General features: G+C 44.0%; 1 protein-coding gene across 1 annotated transcript in view; it reads right to left on the bottom strand.

Annotated features, from left to right (window-relative positions):
- Window positions 1–13,188: 13,188 nt before the first annotated feature.
- LOC137536532 (elastase-1-like) overlaps window positions 13,189–21,145 on the bottom strand; it is a 53,905-nt gene continuing 45,948 nt past the window's right edge. Inside the window, exon 6 of the mRNA XM_068258748.1 lies at window positions 13,189–15,520. Within this exon, the coding sequence (XP_068114849.1) occupies window positions 15,341–15,520 (180 nt within the window). The 3' untranslated portion in view covers window positions 13,189–15,340. The remainder of the gene's footprint in view (window positions 15,521–21,145) is intronic.

Here is a 21,145-nt window from a genome sequence, read left to right as displayed (position 1 = left end):
AGTGACTTTGATACATTGCATATGGTGACCAGGATACACCCTGCAGTGGCAGCTGTGTGACAAGTGGACGTTAGCCAAGTTACCATCTTGGGGCGCCTCTCACACAATATTTACTATGGCCTAGTGCACACCGAGCGGTTTTTGAAGCGATCCGCCGGCCGCATCCGCCTGTAAAAACGCTTGGCTAATGTATTACAATGGGATGGTGCACACTGGCGGTTTGAGGTTTTTGACAAGCCGCAAACGCGCCTCCTGCTGCACGTTTGCGGTTTTCGGAAGCGTTTCGTCCTCAATGTAAAGTATAGAAAAAACACAAACCGCTCTGAAAAACGCTACTTCAGAGCGGTTTGCCAGGCGTTTTTGTTACAGAAGCTGTTCAGTAACAGCTTTTACTGTAACAATATGTGTAATCTGCTACACAAAAACACTCCAAAACCGTTAGGTATGTTTAGAAAACCTCTCTAAACATGCCTAGAATCGCTCTGAAATCAGCTCCCAAAAGCGCTAGCATATTGCGGATCTGCTAGCGGTTTTGGTGTGCACTGGGCCTATGTTTGATCTCCCGCTCAATCGTTTCGCTGCTTGATTCCTGATAGCAGTGAATGGAAAAAGATAAGAAAAACGAGTGGAAGATAAGAGAATCGACTGCAGAATCGAGCGGCGAAACAATCGAACAGATGACTCGAGCGGCAAAAACGAGCCGTGTATACCCAGCATTACACCTTTCTTCTTGTGCTGCCAATGCCAGCAATGTTTCTTCTCCTCTTACCTTCACTTCATTCTAAAGCTTCCCACCTGTGCTCTCCACCTGGTCTAAGTGGGAGCTCCACTCAGTGGTTAAAAGAGGAACTGCAGCCCTGATTTGATTGTCCTTCACTTCATCTAAACTTCTAAAGCTTCCCAGCTGTGCTCTCCACCTGGTCTAAGTGGGAGCTCCACTCTGTGGTTAAAAGAGGAACAGCAGCCCTCATTTCATTGCCTTCTACATATTAGGTACTGTATATAGTGTAGCTGGGGAAGAAGGAGGTAACTGGCATTTTATGAGGAGAAGACAGGAAATGGGACTTGAGGGTAGAATCTCTGATTGCCTGCCCCCCCCCCCTCCTCCCCCAAATTAGGATTATTGGGCACCATACCTGTGTTTGAGAGTTAAATGGAGATTGATTGAGCTGATTTAACTTTCCTGATCTGCGTACCTGTTTCAGGCCCTCACAGAGCAACATGCACAGATATGAGGGGAGATGGCTAACCTCCCAGAATCTGGAAGCTGCTGTCCCCATAGTAAGTGCTGCTTGTTAGGAAAACTGCCCTCACAATAGCATACCAGCAGTGATGTAATATTGGCTGCAAATGGGACAGGATGGAGTACAAACTCTGAGGCCGTTAGATTAAGGTAGTGTCTGGGGGCAGCAGTGTACTGGCACCCCTGGGAGCCTTAAAGGACCACTATAGTAAAAAAAAAAAAAAAAAAAAAGTAAGTAAGTAGTTAAAATCTGACAAAGCTGACAGGTTTTGGACTAGTCTATCTCCTCATGGGGAATTCTTAGGGGTTTCTTTGTTTTCAAAAGCATTTCCTGAACTTCAGTTGCTAAGTCTAACTGCCAAAATAGTAAGATAACAGTCAGCTTACATACTCACTTGCGTTTGAAAACATAGAAAATGCGTTTTAAAACAAAGAAAACCTTGAGAATCCAGCATTAGAAGATGGACTAGTCCAAAACCTGTCAGTTCTGTCAAATTTAGCTGCCTATTGTTTCCCTATAAAGTGGTCCTGTAAGAGTAAAGAAGCAGCTGTGAAATGCCTAGTTAATGGATCCCTCTCTGATCAGAAATTGATATGGTAGAGATCAGTTCCTACACCACACTGCTAACATACTCTCAGTAGATTTTAGAGTTTGTAATGTGGTGTAGAAATTGATTACTACCACCCAGTCAATCACTTACCGTGTCACAGGGCCAGAATTTTACCAGTATGGCCAGTAAAATGAGAAATAATTTCTGTGAAATTAACAGGAAAAGTAATTCCAGCAGGAAAGATTCAGGAAATATGGCAATCCTACTTCCCAGTGTAAAAAATATTCCCTCTGTATATCCTAGCAAAGCAAAAGTCCTCTTTTCTATCACAGGAAATTGCAAAAGCAGCCAACAAACCTGACCAGCTATTCCACACAGTTGACAGTCTATGCAAACCATCCTGCTGGAAACCCAACATCACATCCTCTAAGGATCTTTGTGAGAAATGTGCCCTCTTCTTCACTGACAAAGTCTCATCTGTTTGGTCTGCTATCAAATCCACACCAAAAACCAATGCAAAGCCTCATAATGGATGTCATCACACCCTACTGCAGTGGTCTGACTTTAAGGTAATTACTCAGGAAGACATCTCAAACATCCTTCTAAACCTCTGCTAGAGTACCTGCGACCTGGACCCTGGCCCAACACAGTTCATGTTGAAATGCCCTGATCTGTTCAGGCCAGCATTTCACAAGATAGTCAACCGTTCCTTGCAAGCAGGGAAGTTTCCTACCTGTCTGGAAGAAGCAATCAGCAGACCACTACTCATGAAATCATCCGTTGATCTGGATATTCTGAGCAACTACAGACCTGTCTCCAACCTCCCATTTCTGGGAAAAGTTATTGAGAAGGCTGCTTACCTCCAACTTTAAGCCAGGCAGTCAACAAATAACATTTCTGACCACCTACAATCTGGCCACAAGAAGCACCACAGCTGTGAAACAGCCCTTGTCCAGCTTTGAATTGACCTGCTCATGGCCAGAGACAGATGCGAGTGTTCTATCCTGATACTACTTGATCAATCTCTCAGCAGCTTTTGATACAGTTGACCATTAAATCTTGCGTAACAGGCTGTAAGAGTACTGTGGTGTTAATGGGTTAGTCCTCCAAGGGTTCTCTTTCTTTTTTGGCTTGCAGAACACAAAGGGTAGCCTTGGGGCCTTTCCAGTCCAACTTTGAACCACTAAAATATGGTGTGCCCCAGGGCTTAAAGTGAACCTTAAGTCAGAAAAAAAGGTGAGTTTTACTCACCTGGGGCTTCTACCAGCCCCCTGCAGCAGTCCTGTGCCCTCGCAGCCACTCACTAATCCTCTGGTCCCCCACTGCCAGCTAGTTTCATTTTTGCCGACAGGCCCGTCAGGACTGGCCACGCGTAGCTTTCTCCGCATTCCCGACTGCAATTAGCGCTATTGCAGGCCGCAACACATACAAAAATACGCATTGCCGCATATCTATGCGTTCGTAATGCGACAACGCGTATTTTTGTACGCGTTGCGGCCCGCAATAGCGCTAATTACAGTCGGGAATGCGGAAAAAGATACGCGTGGCCAGTCCTGATGGGCCTGTCGGCAAAAACGAAACTAGCTGGCAGCATGGGACCAGAGGTAGTGAGTGGCTGCGAGGGCACAGGACTGCTGCAGGGGGCTGGTAGAAGTCCCAGGTGAGTAAAAAGAATTTTTTTTTTCTGGCTTAAGTGTCCATTTAATACTATCCATTTTGTTGTTTACCATATAGATGCTGCACTCAGGAAAATCATCCAAAAACACGGTCTGACATACCACTGCTATGCTGATGACTCCCAGGTATATTTTTCATTCAACCCCAACATGACAGACCCCCCAAAAGAAAACACATGCTTAGCTGAGATGCAGGAGTGGATGAGTGAAAACTGGCTTAAACTATATGCTGACTAAACTGAGGTGCTTTTCATCTGAGGTCAGCGCCTGACAGCAAAGCATCTCCAGCAGGGCCGGATTACCGACCAGGCAACAACAGAAGTCGCTTGGGGCCCCCATTCAGAGTCAAAGGGGCCCCATCAGCACATAAACCAACCCTCGCCATCCTGTCAGCGGTGGCTGGATGGTATAATGGTTAAAGGGACTCTGAGCAGTGCAGTAACTATGGAAAGATGCATATCATTTTAAAGCTCTCTTTCTCCTCTTTCCAATGTCAGATAAACTGCCACCCTACGCCTTTTAGTTTTCGCTATTTTCACGATCGAAATCGCAGCAACGGCAATTTTCGATCGCGAAAATAGCAAAAACTAAAAGGCGTAGGGTGGCAGTTTATCTGTCATTGGAAAGAGGAGACAGAGAGCTTTAAAATGATATGCATCTTTCCATAGTTACATTGTATTACACAGGACGACTTTTCTCCAAAATCGGCAGCTCGATTCAGCACAATGTAATGAAATATAAGGAACCCAGGGGGATATAATTACAAACATCATGCTGGTAGGTGTGAGGATGTAATTAATTAGTTGTGGGTATGCTTAAAGGCATACCCACAGGCACTGCCCGGAGTCCCTTTAAGGGCTCTGCCTCTGACACAGGAGACCAGGGTTCGAATGTCGGCTCTGCCTGTTCAGTAAGCCAGCAACTATTCAGTAGGAGACCTTAGGCAAGTCTCCCTAACACTGCTAATACCTATAGGGCGCGTCCTAGTGGCTGCAGCTCTGGTGCTTTGAGTCCGCCAGGAGAAAAGCGCGATATAAATGTTATCTGTCTTGTCTTGTCTTGTCAAATGATGCCGTGTGCTGCTGATTGTCTTCAGAGCCAGGCTCTCCTCTTAGGTCCACCTCCTGCTACTGTGCGCTCTGCCGCTGCCCACTCCACCCTCCCTTCCCACAGAGAACCACAGCTGCAGCAAGAATGATAGCAGCAGATGGCAAACGCTCACTCACCTATCCATGATCCAAGCGATAGAGATCCCATCATCTGAAACCCATCTGTCTCTTCTACAGTGCAGCCGCTCGCTCTGAACTTCCTGATTCTCAGATCAGACAGGAAGTAGGAAGTAGTAGTAGTAACAGAGCGGCAGCACTCTAGAGCAGACAGATGGGCTCCGGATGATGAGTGACCAGATTTTTGTGGGTCCAACCTGGGACGGGGAGGGGGGGGAGCGGCGCGCGCAGCGGGCCGCGGCGAAAAGTAAGGAGTACTGAGGAGCGCGCAGCGACGAAGACTGGGGGGAGGGGCTGCGGCGCACTCAGCGCGCCGCGGCGAAAAATGGGCGTGACCATGACATTGTATGGGCGGAGCTAACATAATGATGTAACAGCGAGGCATAAGAAAGCAGTGTTTACGCCATGATGTGGACAAACGAGACTTTGCATCATGGGTGTGCAGAAACTGTGTGATGCTAATAGTATACCGTAACCACAAAGCAGCAAACATAGCCATCTATGACCATTAAATAATAAATGCAGTAACAGTTACCCCGGACACCAGAAAATAAACGCAATAGGCAACAGGTTCCTCTGGATCAACAGGGATATGTGAGGGAGCAGGCTGGTGTTACTGGTTGAACTCGATGGACGTATGTCTTTTTTCAACCAAAATAACTATGTAACTATGTAATATGTCAGCACAAAATAACCGCAATGCGGGCAACATGTCAGTATAAAATAAATGCAATGCGGGCAAACATGTCAGTATAAAATAAATGCAATGCGGGCAAACATGTCAGTACAAAATAAACGCAATGCGGGCAAACATGTCAGTACAAAATAAACGCAATGCGAGCAACATGTCAGTACAAAATAAACGCAATGCGGGCAAACATTTCACCAGAAAATAAACGCAATGCGGGCAAACATTTCACCAGAAAATTAGCGCAATGCGGGCAAACATTTCACCAGAAAATAAACGCAATGCGGGCAAACATTTCACCAGAAAAGAAACGCAATGCGGGCAAACATTTCACCAGAAAAGAAACGCAATGCGGGCAAACATTTCACCAGAAAAGAAACGCAATGCGGGCAAACATTTCACCAGAAAAGAAACGCAATGCGGGCAAACATTTCACCAGAAAAGAAACACAATGCGGGCAAACATTTCACCAGAAAAGAAACGCAATGTGGGCAAACATTTCATCAGAAAAGAAACGCAATGCGGGCAAACATTTCACCAGAAAAGAAACGCACTGCGTGCAAACATTTCACCAGAAAAGAAACGTAATGTGGGCAAACATTTCACCAGACAAGAACCGCACTGCGGGCAAACATTTCACCAGAAAAGAAACGCACTGCGGGCAAACATTTCACCAGAAAAGAAACGTAATGTGGGCAAACATTTCACCAGACAAGAACCGCAATGCGGGCAAAGTTCACCTGGAAAAAAAGCATTTACTCACCTGGCAGAAGTCTCCGGCCTCTGGCGCGCTCCTCCCGGGACCACCTTCCCCCTGCATATCTCCAGGGCTGACAGGGCTACGGCAAGATGGCGCCCGAAGTCCTGTACTGGAGACACAAATAGTCTCCAGTACAGGGCTTCGGCAGCCATCTTGCCGTAGCCCTGTTCGCCTGCCGGTGTTGGAACAGACACCGGAAGAGGAGGCTGGAGTGGGGCTGCAGGTAATGAACTGGCACGGCGTCTATAGACGCCGCTGCCAGTTCATAAGGATAGAGTGGCCAGAGTCCCGAGGCCGGGACGTCCCGCTGCTGAAAGCAGGACTTTTCCCGGGACCTCATTAAGCCTGGGACAGCGGACCCCGAATCCGGGACGCCTCCCGGGCAATCCGGGACGTCTGGTCACTCTAGACCTCTATTGCTTGGATCGCAATAGGTGAATGTGAGTCATCTGGTGCTGTCATTCTCCCCCGCTGCGGCTGCCTTCTCTGCTGGACTATCGTATTCACTGGGATGGAGGCTGAATGGTGGCTGTCTAGTTTGGGAGGAAATTGGTTGTTCGGTAGTGGGGGTGGTTATGTAATTCTGTCTGGGGAACGGCTTCTGGTTTGGCGGTGTCCAGAGCTTTCTGCTATTGCCAGGCTGGAGATGCAGGGGGAAAGTGCTGCTGCTGTGATATCTGGTGCCCTCTTCACAGGGGTGCCCCAGCCGCTGAGTGCAAATGTCACAGCCATTCATCTCTCACTCTGCATTTTGCTGCTGCTATTCCCTGCATTGTGCACCCACAGAGGAAAGCGGGCTGTTGCCTATAGCAACCAGTAGCTCGGCTGCCCCGGTGTGTGCGGCATGTGTCTGTGCAGCTGCATCTTCTGATTCTATTACGACATGATGGGGGGGCCAAAATCAGTTACTTTGCTTAGGGCTCCATTTAGCCTTAATCCGGCTCTGATCTCCAGACACAGTCAACAACACTGAGGTTAGGGAACTCAAATCTTACTATCTCCAACACTGTGCGCAGATTGGGTTTACTGATTGGTGGGGAATTAAACTCCAGGAATCTCTGGTGAAACATTATTTTGTTTCACCTAAGGAATATTGCAAAAATGAAGCACCTCATTCCTTCAGAGGATCTTCCAACCCAAGTTCTCACCTTCATTACATCATGGCTGGACTATTCTAAAGACCTACACCGCCTGCAGGTAGTACAGAAGACTGTTAACAAGCACACCCTGGCATTGCTACATAACATCAATTCTTTGCTCACTACACTGGCTACCCATAAAAGGGAGAATCCTTATCAAAATTGGAATACTAACATTCAAATCCCTACATGACCTAGGCCCGATACCTGAAGGATTTGTTGCAACTGCTTCACACCTCCCACAACCTCAGATCAAACGGAATAAATAACTTGACCAACCCCAGAGTTTAACTAAAAACATTTGGAGCCAGAGCTTTCTGTCATGCGGCCTGCATCCTGTGGAATGCCTTGCCAAATGTAATTAAGACAGCTCCAACCCTGGACACGTTTAAATCAAAACTGAAAAGCCACCTGTTCAGTCTGGCATTTATGATCACACAACATTTCCCCCTGTATGCACCACTTCTGATCTGAGACAAGCTTATGCGCTTTGGGTCCTACGGGAGAAAAGCACTTTAAAGGGAACCTGTACTGAGTAAAATTATTTAAAATAAACACATGAGGTAACTTCAAATGAACATTACATAGTTACCTTGCCATCAGTTCCTCTCAGAAGCTCACCATTTTCTTCTAACAATGATCCCTTCCAGTTCGGACAACATTTTGTCAGAACTGAAATATATCAGTTGCTGTCAGTTATATATCAGTTGCTGTCAGTTATAGCTGAGCGGACAACTGATGTGCTAGGTAATGTCCATGTTTCCTTATGGCTCAAGTGGGCGATGTTACAGTTTAACAGTGTGCTGACCAGGAAGCTGTTATGGGGTAATGGCCATTTTCAAAATGGAGGACAGAGAATTCCCTTGATCACAGTGGACAAACAGGTCCAGGGAGAGGAGAAAGAGATTGAGGAGTAGACTACACTGGAGGTATGACCTGTGCATGTTTATTTTGACTTTTAATTTTCAGTTCAGGTTTTCTTTAAAAATGTTTAGTTGTTGTAATGTGACTCCCCCTCCCCAATGTGTTCTAGAACGCCTCTTATGACATTATGTTTCCGTTTCTTCAGCCAACTACAGCTTTCACCTTAAGCCAACATATCTACCCCACTTGCAGAGCAGCACACGCCTACCCGCAAAGCTTTCCCCTTTACCCCTGCCAGTGTAAATACGGTCTACTCCCTCCCAGCACAGCTCCCTCCTTTTCACCTACAGGGCAGCTCATTTTCACCACTTTCTCCTGAAGCAGGTCATTTCGGCCCCTGCTTGGTGCCCGCACTGCACCGGATTTGGGTGCCACAATAATATCACTGTAATTTAGGTGCCAGCAATAGCCAGCCCCCAAATTATGTGCGCAAAGGAAGAAGTTAGATAATCAGTAGGGCAATATATTTTTTATATTCCCTGAGATTACCTAGCAAAGGGAGAGACGTTTTCCTGCTTCTCTCTGTGGCACATGTGTTCCTTTTACCCACCTTCCTGCAACACAGCTCCTTCCTTCCGCTCTCAGCAGGTAAAAGACAGGAGATTTCCAAGAATTTGTTCAAGCAGGAGCAACAGATGTGAACATGGGCATGCGTCGTGGCACAGAGTTTGCACATCTTGCTGCTGTGCTGAATGCTGCTCTCCCATCTTACCGACACTTCCACCTTCACAGTTGGAAATTGGGAGGATGGAGAGTAGCATGCAGTGCAGCTGAAAAAGGCAGCAATATAGGTAAGTTTCTCCTCTGTGCTGCTGCCCATGCCCGCGTACATGCATCTCTAATGATCATAATTGTGTATCTCGATTTATACATGAAAACCAGGGTGAAAACTAACTGCCACATAGGAGTCAGGAAGGGACTTTTTCCCTGCTGCGCCACAGATCAGATCTATCTTGTATCCTTCCTCTGTTAGTGTGGGATTCCTGCAGGCACTCAAGTTTCCACCCAAATCCCAAAAATGCACAGATATGTTATATGGCTTCCCCAAAAATTGTTCCTAGACTATGATGGACATATGACTATGGTAGGGACTAGATTGTGATCCCCTCTGAGGGACGGCTAGTGACATGACATCTGCTCTGTAATACGTTTGTGAAAGCAAAAAATGAATAAAACTAGTGAATGTAGAGTTAAATAAATTGACCTAGTACTTATAAAATGTACTGTATATCATTATCTGTTCACTTATCATTGATTAATGACAATTGTCACAAATAACAAAAGGATTCAAAAGAGTTTGATTGCATGTGTTATTTTATTAAGTCAACTACTGAATGACAATCAACCAATCTTAGAAGTGAACCTCTTTTTCCAGGACAGCTCAATCATTATGTGTCTAGTATAATTAATTAAAGATCATGATTCCATGAAATTAATCTGCTTTGTTATAGAAAAATATACTAGTCTGAAGGAAAACCAGCAAGCTTAGTGGGTTTAGATAAAACAAAGAAAGCACACAGTATTACAGTCAGGTACATGTAAGTGATGCACAGCACCAGTATGTGTGTTGGTATAATGCGCATTCACCTTGGAGTCTACAAACGTGAGTCAGTGTCATGTGTAGACATGTTGGATTACAAGTGCAATTCAACCACAAACAGCAAGCCTGATGGGCATAAGAATTGTGTGATGCCACTGAAAAGCTAATCAGGTGCATGTATGATACAGTCAAATTAAGAAATGTACATTAAACTGATAATTCAAGGTCCCTTTTATTACTGTTTGTTTGGCCTGCTCTCAGTAATGTTCTCATTCCATTCATGAGTAAACCTTTTTTTGAGGTTGCAGGGTTGTTTGAGCTCTACAGAACCTTTTACATAATCCTCATTTCTAGGTCAAAGCAGGATCACCCGCAAGGCAATCTAGGCAGGTGCTTGGGGCCTAAAGGGTATCAAAAGGTCTGGCTCAGCCTCTCACCTTTTTGTCCTCTCTACCATCTTCGATTACCAGAAAGACTGTGTTGGAGCCCAAACTATTATCTTGCCTATGACCCTAATGTGTCTTATTCCTTCTCTGTTCCAGCCCATGCTCTCCAACCTTTACCTAAATATACCTAAAACTTACTGTAACCCCACCTATATGCCTGACCCTAAAACTACATACACAAATAGATTTTTGTCCCCCAAAACAATCATTTGTTTATTTGTTAGTATGAGGTTTTCCACTAAGTCCTTGATGATTTTCAGGATTTTTTTTTTTTTTTTTTTTTGCTGGATCCCTAACAACCAATACTGCTGCTGTTTATTATTATTATTTTGATGGCCTAGCAATGGAAGGAGCAGTAAACCCCCTAATCGGCTACAAGGTAGTTAATTGAAAATTTGCAATTGGTTTGTACTGATATTGTTCATGGAGTAATATAACTGTATACAGTGTTGCTCATCTAGATCCCGGATATCCTAGTAACCCGGATATCCGAGCATTTTTTACGCTATCCGGGTCAGACTCCGGATCCCGGATAGCTATAGAGATCCGGATAGCTATCTGCGGATAGTTTGACGCATGACCCGGATATCTGCGGATATCCGGATCCGAAATACTGTAACTAAGGTGATGACGTCCTGGAGCCAATCAGAGGGCTCCCAGCAGACGCCCTAGCAACCAATCACAGAGGGGAACCCTGGCCAGCCCCACCTGACCTCATTGAGCCAATCAGAGGCCTCCTAGCCTAAGCCCTGGCACCCAATCACAGAAAGGAACACTGGCCAGCCCCCCTTGTATAATAAGGAGGGCTGCCATGATGAGACAGATCATTATGGCTTGCTGAATGCTTCCTGAGAGACATGCTCCAGTGCTGGTGGCCTAGCAAGGGCTGCCTGTACACAGTTATAAACCTAAAGCTGTTCATTGATTAACCCCTTCACTACTCTATAGTAATCGTTAATTAGCTTGACTGATGTCTCATAGTGTGACAGTTAGAGTGTGTGCTGTACAACTGCAGTGCTGCTGCTGGGCCAAAGGCTGTACAAGTGATAAGCTCAGTGATTAACCCAGACGCGTATTTGGAGAGATGCAGGCATGACATGTGCCCCAGGCGACCTCCCTCTTCAATCATCAGGGGGGCGCAGTGCTGCTGACAGCATTCCTGAGTCTAAAGGCCCATACACACGTCGGATTTTAGCGAACGACCCGTCCTTTGAACGTTCCGTCATTCAGACGTTTTCGCGTCAAATCCGACGTGTGTACAGACTATCGTTCGGGTGATAAGACTGGTTACCAGCGATCCGCCCGGCGGATCGTTGGTAACCAGTCTTATCACCCGAACGATAGTCTGTACACACGTCGGATTTGACGCGAAAACGTCCGAACGACGAAACGTTCAAACGACGGGTCGTTCGCTAAAATCCGACGTGTGTATGGGCCTTAAGGGAGTAACAATCATCCAGCAGCCTGCCCGTCTCAGCCTTTGTCTTATATCTACATTAGAGGCTATTGAGAGGTGAGCTCCAAACTTTTCCCACTCTCCCTGATCATGTCTCAGTCCCCTGAGATAGTGGCAGATGCTAGGGGTCTGGAGGTTACAAGATCTATTAATTCTCCTCTCTGTCATTCACACATTCCTCAGCCTTGTCTCAGTGTGCTGTTTACTTACTTTTATTTATGACACTCTCTGCACTTTAACCATTATCCTGCTGGCATCTCTGTGGCCAGATTTAACAACATCTCTCTTGTACAGTGTATCTCAGTTGTTAAAATGCATTATATTTCTAGCTCAGTATCTATCTACTAATATTTAATAGGTTGTCAGCCTTTTATTATGTTATTATCGTCACTGAAAATGTTTCATTGCTTTCATTCATATGAGAGTGGTGGCTGCCATATTTATTTCCTTTTAAACAATACCAGTTGCATGGAAATCCTGCTGATCCTTCTGGTCACTAGGGTCTAAATCACACACCTGAAACATGCATGCAGCTAATCTTGTCAGATGTGTCATAGATATTTTATCTGCTTGCTTGTTTAGGGTCTATGGCTAAGGCAGGGATCACACTTGTTTTTCAGTTTTCAACTCAGCTTTTTCTGCGCACATTTTCTGCACACCAAGTGTGTTTCTATGCAGAAAAATGTGTGCTTTTTTCACAACAGTTAAAAGTAATGTAATTGATACAGAAAACTGACAAAATGAGCAGAATTATCATGCAGAATGTCAGTTTTTTTTTCTGTGCAAGAAAAACACATTAAGTGTGAACTAGCCCCTTGATTAACATGAGTTTTCAGTTCTTCTGTGCAGAAAACGCGTATGAAAACAGTCAAGTATGTTCCCTGCCTTAAAGTATTAGAGGCAGAGGATCAGAAGGATAGCCTCATTTATTTCATAGTGACTGTTACATTCTGGTATTTGTGTGTGCGTGTGTGTTCTGAATGCATGATGGGGTTACCCTGTCTAAAAAGGTGAGACCGGATGCTGTTGATTGTAGGTGTGTGTGTGTGTGGGGGGGGGGGGGCTGGGGGGGCGCAATTTTAGTATTTGCCATGGGCGCTGCCTTGCCTAGATACGCCACTGGATTAACCCCTTCACTATCACTCCACTATTGTTAATTCATTAATGTGTTAGTGTGCACCAGTTAGTGTCTTCTCCTCTGCTGTCTGTCACTCTGCACTTGTCACGTGACACTTGGCAAGTGCCACGTACCACGTCTGTCATACTCCTGGCTGGCACACGTTACACCTGCTGCTGCTGCATTGCCCTGCTCCTGCTGTCTGTGCAGCTCCCACCGCCAGGACAGGGTGCCACAGGCCACTGATACCACCTATATTTAACCCAAAACAAAATTGCAGCATCAATTTTTGGAGGTGTCTTGACTGAAAACTGTCATGTCCCAGTTGTGCGGTTGGACTTTGGACACAATGTGGGCTGCACGACCGCTGTCTGGAATCTAGGCCTAATGTTGACAGTCATCTTTTTTTTTTTTTTTGGGGGGGGGGGGGGGGTATCGAAGTCCCCACATCATCAATTAGTGTTTCCCTTTGCAAAATAATGATGACACATGCCTCATTTACCCTCAAAACCCCTTTTAAAGCTATTTAAAGGGCACTTCCGGTTTTTCTATCCAGATATCCTAATAGGCCAGATATCCGCGGATAATGCGACCGGATATCCGCGTTCACGCGGATATCTAAAAGGCGGGATTCGGATATCCAAGCCGGATCCAGATATCTAGGTATCCGGATTGGGGTCAATTCGGATTTTAAAAAGTACTATCCGAGCATCACTAACTGTATCTATTTTAACGTAACTGGGAGCCACATTCAGCTGCTGATTACAGACCATCCATCATTCACTGTTCCTTCTGCGGATTCTTTGTTAAGGCAATCTCTGGGAATCCATTGTGTCTTGTCATTCATTACTCTGCACTGCATGATACAGAGGATCAGGTAGCAACAAAAGAAGGGGTAAAATAGTCCACATTACCCAGGGCAACAGTGGCTGTGAATATTGCCCTGAGAAGTTCTCTGAAGAGCAGTGTACGGAAAAAGGGTCTTCTCATGGAAGAGAATACATTTGTCCCTAAATGTTAAAAACTCATAGCTTACAAAACATAATGAAGAAAAATCCCACTACAGAAAATTGAATGTCAGGTGTCCTTCCTACTGGCCAGGAGTCTAATGTCAGGTGTCCTTCCCACTGTTCAAGGGTCTAATGTAGGGTGTCCTTCCCACTAGCCAGGTGTCTAATGTCAGGTGTCCTGCCCACTGGCCAGATTTTTAATGTCAGGTGTCCTGCCCACTGGCCAGGTGTCTAATGTCAGGTGTCCTTCCCACTTTCCAGGGGTCTAATGCCAGGTGTCCTGCCCACTGGCCAGGGGTCTAATGTCAAGAGTCCTTCCAACTGGCCAGGTGTCTGTCAGGTGTCCTTCCCACTGGCCAGGTGTCTAATGTCAAGTGTCCTGCTCACTGGCCATGTGTCTAATGTCAGGTGTCCTGCCCAGTGGCCAGGGGTCTAATGTCAGGAGTCCTTCCCACTCCCCAGGTGTCTAATATCAGGTGTACTTCCCACTGGCCAGGTGTATAATGTCAGGTGTCCTGCCCATTGGCCAGAAGCATTATAAATTGTTCCTTTAACTCGGCTTTTTTGTTTATTACAATAATATCTAAGCTTATGGCTGCATTTGTATTACACTATATTTAAACCTACACCTTTTATGCGATATATGTTTTAATCTCCCGACCTGTTTTTTTTTTTTCAAACCTATACAACAGTAACTTGTAGTTGAATAACAGTAAAAATAATAGGTGTATGACAGGTGCTCTTTAAATAACTGTAGAAATCACAGGAGTGTGATTGCTGTGTTATAATGCAAATTACACATTTGCAAGGTAAAATAATATTTTCACCTAGAGTTCTGCTTTAACAGAGTCTGAAACTTTTTTTTTTCCTCATAAGTCCATAAGTAAAATTATTAACACCTTTGCCTTTTCAGTTTAAGACATTTCTTTTTTGCTTACATAGCCCATTGACATTACGATGTGGCATCATATTTGCACTTTAGCAGATACGGTATATAGGAAACACCATGTAAAGGATTCAGGTGAATGCCAAAGTGACAGCCTCTGAAAACAACATTTACAGGTGAATACAGAATACTACAATGACAGCAACAACAATTATCTTTTTTTTTTTTCTTGCAAAATAATGCCATCCTCTACTACGTGTGGAACAGATACAGATATGGTCTGGGACATGAGATTGCTGAAACTAATGTGTAAGTTGTATATGACAGGTGTAAATATTTGATGTACAGAGATTGCAGTCACTTTAATGTTTACCTAAACTCCCTAGCACTGATCAGCTGACATTAGCCTAGTGACCACCAGTAATACCAAGGTGCAACACTGACCTCTGCCGAGCACATGACACTGTATTAAACTCACATCTGTGCGGACTGCCCATTTCTGTACTGCAAACGCAAGTAGCTACTGGGCTGCCCACTAATCTAACAATACTGAAGTTGTTGTATGCACAGGCTGTGCCATGTGATAAGACTAAATCCCTTCTATAAAGAATAAGCATAAATCCCTTTTTACAATCCAAGATTTGAACAGCTGCCACACTTGAGCTCCTGCTACTGTCTTCAGTGTAGGAAGAAATCACGGATCCGCGTGGCCTCAATCCAAGGAATGTAGGTGGAAGTTCTAGTGAAAACACTGGGTTTGTTCTCCACTGTGCAGCCAATGGGTCCGAAGCTGACTATTCCATGGACTTCCCAGCGCTCTCTTCCATTCTGACAGACGAGGGGCCCTCCAGAATCTCCCTGCAAATAACAGTGCCATTTAGGAATTAGCAACACTGAAGATATTTACAATAATAAGGGAAGATCATCCCTCCTAATAAGATCTACTCATCTATAGAGGCAGCGATGCTGTGCAGAGTACAGTAACCCGAGAAGAGCTAATATAGCACATGAATTCATCAGTCATCATTTGCATTACATGTGCTAGCAAGCCAGAATTATCACCAGCTCATTGATCGTCTCTACTAAAGAGGTCAAAAAGTATCCCTTATCAAGTCTGGATTTACACTTTTCTTGCTCTTATGCCAACGCTCTTATAGCTTCCCTTCTATGTTCAACAGGCGCCTCGGCCATTCTACGGGCAGCCTCTTCTTTCATGTGTAACATCCACAGTCCATCTCTCTTATGTACAGCTCTTTTGGACAACAGATCGTCTCCATGTCTTGTTCCCCATTTGCAACTTCCCTTTTTTAATTTATAGCCTCCTTTTTATATGCAGTAGCTGCCTAAGGCCCGAGCCTTTATGGCCTTTCCAGAAACCCAGACCTGCCTCCTGAATTAAAATAATACTAGTGAAATAATCAATGTTAAGATGAGTATGCGCTCTGCATTACAGTTGTCAATGGAGTCTGATAAAGACCACTGCGAGCGAAATATATGTTTACAGGAGTCCAGGTCTTTAGTGATGTCAAACACCCGAATGACCCCCGAGCACATTGTTGCCCCACTCACCCCACCAGCCAAAATCTTCATTCGTCAATTCTCTATCCCCCCCCCCCCCCCCCCCCCCGGTAGCAACAGATGTGATGTGTCATTAGCCTCTAGGCTGGTAATGCATTTGTAAACAAGTCAGATTTGAACTGTCGGCCGAGGGATCAAGTCCCAGACCCAGTCCCAATCCCTGTGGGTGTCCTGCCCACTGGCCAGGTGGCTAGTGTCAAGACTTTATGAACATACAATGCAAAGTGCTGCAGAAAATATCAGCAATATATATGTGCATAATAATCATCACCCGTTCACTTCTGTTCACCATAAATTTCACCCTTACTAGTTAAATTGAAAATCAATTAAATCATTTTACTAGAGGAATCTGAAATTAAGACACAGGAAAAACGATTTTGCTGTGTGCTGTGTGTTTTATAGTGTGAATGGGCTCTTAAATAGGTCACTGCATTTTGCACATCATTCTTGCTGCTTACAACGATTAACTGCATGTGCCAAAATGAGTACAATATATTATGGAAATAAGAATGTTTCTGCTCAAACTATCATATGGCCCCAGCGTTTTAAACCAATAATTATTTTTAACATGTTGCTCTTTCATACTTCTGTATTCTACATTTTGCCATACAGTGGTGTGTGATAAAACACATATTATGATTATACATCTTTTCATTATTGCTGATATAACACCCCTTCTTTTCTGGTACTTTGAACATTTTGGGCAAAAGTGTGAAAACCGGTGTCTAGGAGTCATATGTACATTTTTAGCACAACAATGTATTAGGGTTCTTTCACACTGTGCCCATGCATTCTGTCACAACAGGCCATATCATTGCAATACAATGCCACAATATTCTTAAAGAGAATCTGTATTGTTAAAATCGCACAAAAGTAAACATACCAGTGCGTTAGGGGACATCTCCTATTACCCTCTGTCACAATTTCGCAGCTCCTCGCCGCATTAAAAGTGGTTAAAAACAGTTTTTAAAAGTTTGTTTATAAACAAACAAAATGGCCACCAAAACAGGAAGTAGGTTGATGTACAGTATGTCCACACATAGAAAATACATTCATACACAAGCAGGCTGTATACACCCTTCCTTTTGAATCTCAAGAGATCATTTGTGTGTTTCTTTCCCCCTGCAGCTATCTTCCACTGAAGTGTCAGGCTGTTTCTTCCTGCAGAGTGCAGACAGCTCTGCCTGTATGTAATTCCTCAGTATGTGAAAGCCCAGCCAGCTCAGAGGAGGATTTATCCAGCTTGTAAAAGATAAGAGAGAAGCTTCCCTAATCTAAATAATACACAGGCAGTGTGCAGAGAGGGGCTTGGAGGGGGGAGATGCATCACAGAACCACAACACCGAAGAACTTGGCAGCCTTCCAGACACAGGCTGACAAGTCTGACAAGAGAGAGATAAGTTGATTTATTACAGAGATGGTGATAGTAGAACGTGCTGCAGTAAGCCAGAACACATTAGAATAGCTTTTAGGACCTGTAGGATGATAAAAAACAGGATGCATTTTTTGTTACGGAGTCTCTTTAAGGTGCTTTCACAATGAGTGTGGTGCAGTGGGTTTCGTTCCACTAACGCACAGCATACTGTAACCCACCACATGCTGTACGTGAAATGGACAATGTGCTTGTTTACAGTGGCAGTGAGGCTTCTTTTACACTGCAAATCAGATTTGTGATTCCAATTTGCGATTTTCTCTGGATGCTAGCAACACAAAAAGAAAAACGCAGAAAAAACACAACATGCAGGACTTTTTTAAATTACATCAAATTCTGAATCGCATGCAAAATCACATCAAAATCGGAATTGGAATGCTTCTGTGTATAGTCACACCACACAACTAATGCGCAGTGCGACCTTTTGGCACAGTGTGAAAGGATGCTAACCTGTAGTGAGAAAGGTACGCTGGCAGTTGTCTTTATTCCCTGAAAATGTGATACATCTGGTATTTCTGCTGCTGCATTGCTTCTGCTTTCTAACGCTAACCACAGAAGGATCACATTTTCACATTTTCCCCTTTTTAAAAAAAAAAAACAATAGATTTTAAAAATCGTCTGAATACAGTTTTCCACCACAAATGATCGGATATTTTTTTTGCTGAATATTTCTACAAAACTGATCGATATCCTTCAATCGAAATACAAGCTTTGTTCAGTTTTTTCTGTTCAGTTAATTATTTTATTGAATAAACTTGTTTGTATTATGTGTGGCCATGTATATGAAATATATCCTTTGGCCACATCTAAGCCAAAACACTGTATATGCTGTGTGACTAACCTGGCTGAGCGCTCATGGCAGATCTGTAACTCTGACACTGATGCAGGCAAGAGTATGATAGCCAGCAACTGGCATTTTTTTGGAAGACAATAAACAACGTGGCCTCCATATTCCTCCAACTACAATTTTCAGCATTAAGAGCTGATCCCAATTTTATTAGCTTTTTAAAAACAAATTATACTTGCATATTATGGATTATTATGTTGTTATTATGTTGTTAAGGTTGCTTAACAACATCTTTTTTACTGATTACTTTTTCCACTTTGTATGCCAGATTTTTGTGCATTACAAATACCTGGACTTTTTCCAATAGAATTACAAAGCCAAAAAGATAACAGTTCCAGAACGAGTGACACAGCATTGAGTCATGCTGCTGACTCAGCCTACCAACACAATAACAGCCAGGCAAAGGCTTTTTCATATTGCTCTACTGGTAACAGAATGATCTGGAGATGGACATTGTCAGAGTCCCTGCAGCATCAAACCATACATGTCACTGATATTACACAACAGTCACCAGCACTGTACATTTATTTATTTGTACTTAGACAACAAAAACAAAAGACCGAGAGCCCAAATTGTGTAGTATATTCAAACAGATTAAAATTATAAAAAGTAAATTAGTTATACTCACAAACATGGGTTGCCCCTAGGCAACCACTCCATGTGCAGGTGGGGAGAATTAGTACCTGACCCCACTCAGGTATAAGATGTCGCTCTCTGTAGAAGAAAAGTAGGAAAGATCCTTACCACCCTAGGTGGATCGCTTTGTTAGGAGGATATAAACCAGAGGCGCCAAAAGAGTAAAACCATAATGAATAAAAATGGGGGGAGATATATTCACGACTCACCACCCATAAAAACCAGATTACACCTCAATGTTTAGTAAGATCAAAACAATTTATTGGTACTCCCAGGTGCTACGCGTTTCACGGGATTATCCCGCTTCCTCAGGCAATTTAGACAGGAGTACAAGCTATAAAAAAACACACAGAACAATATCATAAATCACTAAGGGACCCCGAAAGCTTGTAGTTAAATATACACAGTCTAGCAAAATGGTCAATGTCCTAAAAAGACAACAATACGAAGTACATTGTAACCATATATCATGTCAAAAAAACAGAGTTCATTTAGAACTACTATTGCAGTTGCATTAATAAACATTGATCAAAAGCTGTCACTTTGTTATAAAAGTACATCAAAAGGAAATATGCTGAAGTACATTGACTTATATGTCAAGTGCACAATGTCCTGCTCATAAATCAACGGCTCATAACGTAATTCTATGCGGAATGGTGTAAAAGGGACTTACCACTTCGGGGTCTGGTAAACATTTAACGCCTCAATGCGGAGTGAGGCGTACTGAGTGCTACATATAGGGGATGTATTCGCGGAGAACGCCGTCTCCGCGAGGTGCTGTGTTACTTCCGGTAGGCTGAACGGAAGTGACGTAGGTCACGCATGCGTCTGAGGCCGTGGGCGCCATGATGGATATGGGTACATAGTCATTAAGCGGCAAGTGGTCAGTTAGGTGCGTCAATTCAGACGCCTATACGCGTGCGTCAGGCCAAAGTAGATGAACATACGTGGTGCTGGTACGCGTTAATCCAGCGGTCATAAGCGTACATTAGAACGCCCATGCGGCTATAGGGCATGTAGAACAAGATTGGCATAAGAGCGTCTGACTGACTATTTAAGTCGCATGAAGCATATAGATGCGTGTATCTGGATGCCAATAATGACCCTGATTTGGAGAAGTTTTATCATCAACACACCGGGACGGCCATGGGCAGTTCATTTGCACCGTCCTTCGCTAACCTGTCCATGGGCCTGCTGGAACATCTCAAACTCCACCCCCAACATCCTTTTGAAAACAATATTATCTTCTACAAGAGATATATTGATGATTTAATCTTTATCTGGCAAGGAGATTTCAACAGTATCACACATTTTGTTCACTTTATAAACCATAATACAGCAGGTCTTCAGTTTACAGCTCAACACCATCATAACACTATTGATTTTCTAGATTTGTCTCTGTTCACGGACGGGAATAGAATCAAAACAAAAACTTTCTTCAAGAAAGTAGATGCAAATAACTATATTCATTTCAATAGTCACCACCACAGACCCTGGACCACCAACACCCCCTACTGTCAATATAAACGTATCTTCCGCAACTGCACCGACCACAAGGATTTCCATTCACAATCTACAATTCTAACAAACAAATTCACTGAACGCAAGTACCCCAATAAACTACTTAGGGACGCTAAATTTCGAGCAACTCAGATAGAACCCATCCCATCCACAACAACCATTCCCCGTGATTCCCCCTTCCCACGGTTCATTACCCGATTTAGCGCTCAACACAAGACTATTAGATCTATCTTGCAAAACAGGTGGGATATCCTACTTCAGGACCCCTATTTGAAAACTGCAATACCCGACAAACCATCCTTAACCTATAGAAGAGCCCCAAACCTGCGGAACATGCTAGCCCCCAGTCGATTAAGAAGTTTAAATTCCAAAAGTAATGTCAGGCCCGGATCTTCTCCCTGTTATAAACCCCGGTGTACGGCGTGCCAGTTTGTAAATGAAACCAATAGTTTTCACTCGGCTACCACAT

This window comes from Hyperolius riggenbachi, chromosome 10 (assembly GCF_040937935.1).
Source record: "Hyperolius riggenbachi isolate aHypRig1 chromosome 10, aHypRig1.pri, whole genome shotgun sequence".
Taxonomy (NCBI): Eukaryota; Metazoa; Chordata; class Amphibia; order Anura; family Hyperoliidae; genus Hyperolius; species Hyperolius riggenbachi.
Note: the sequence above shows the minus strand (reverse complement) of the source record. Positions and strands in the feature narration are given on the sequence as shown.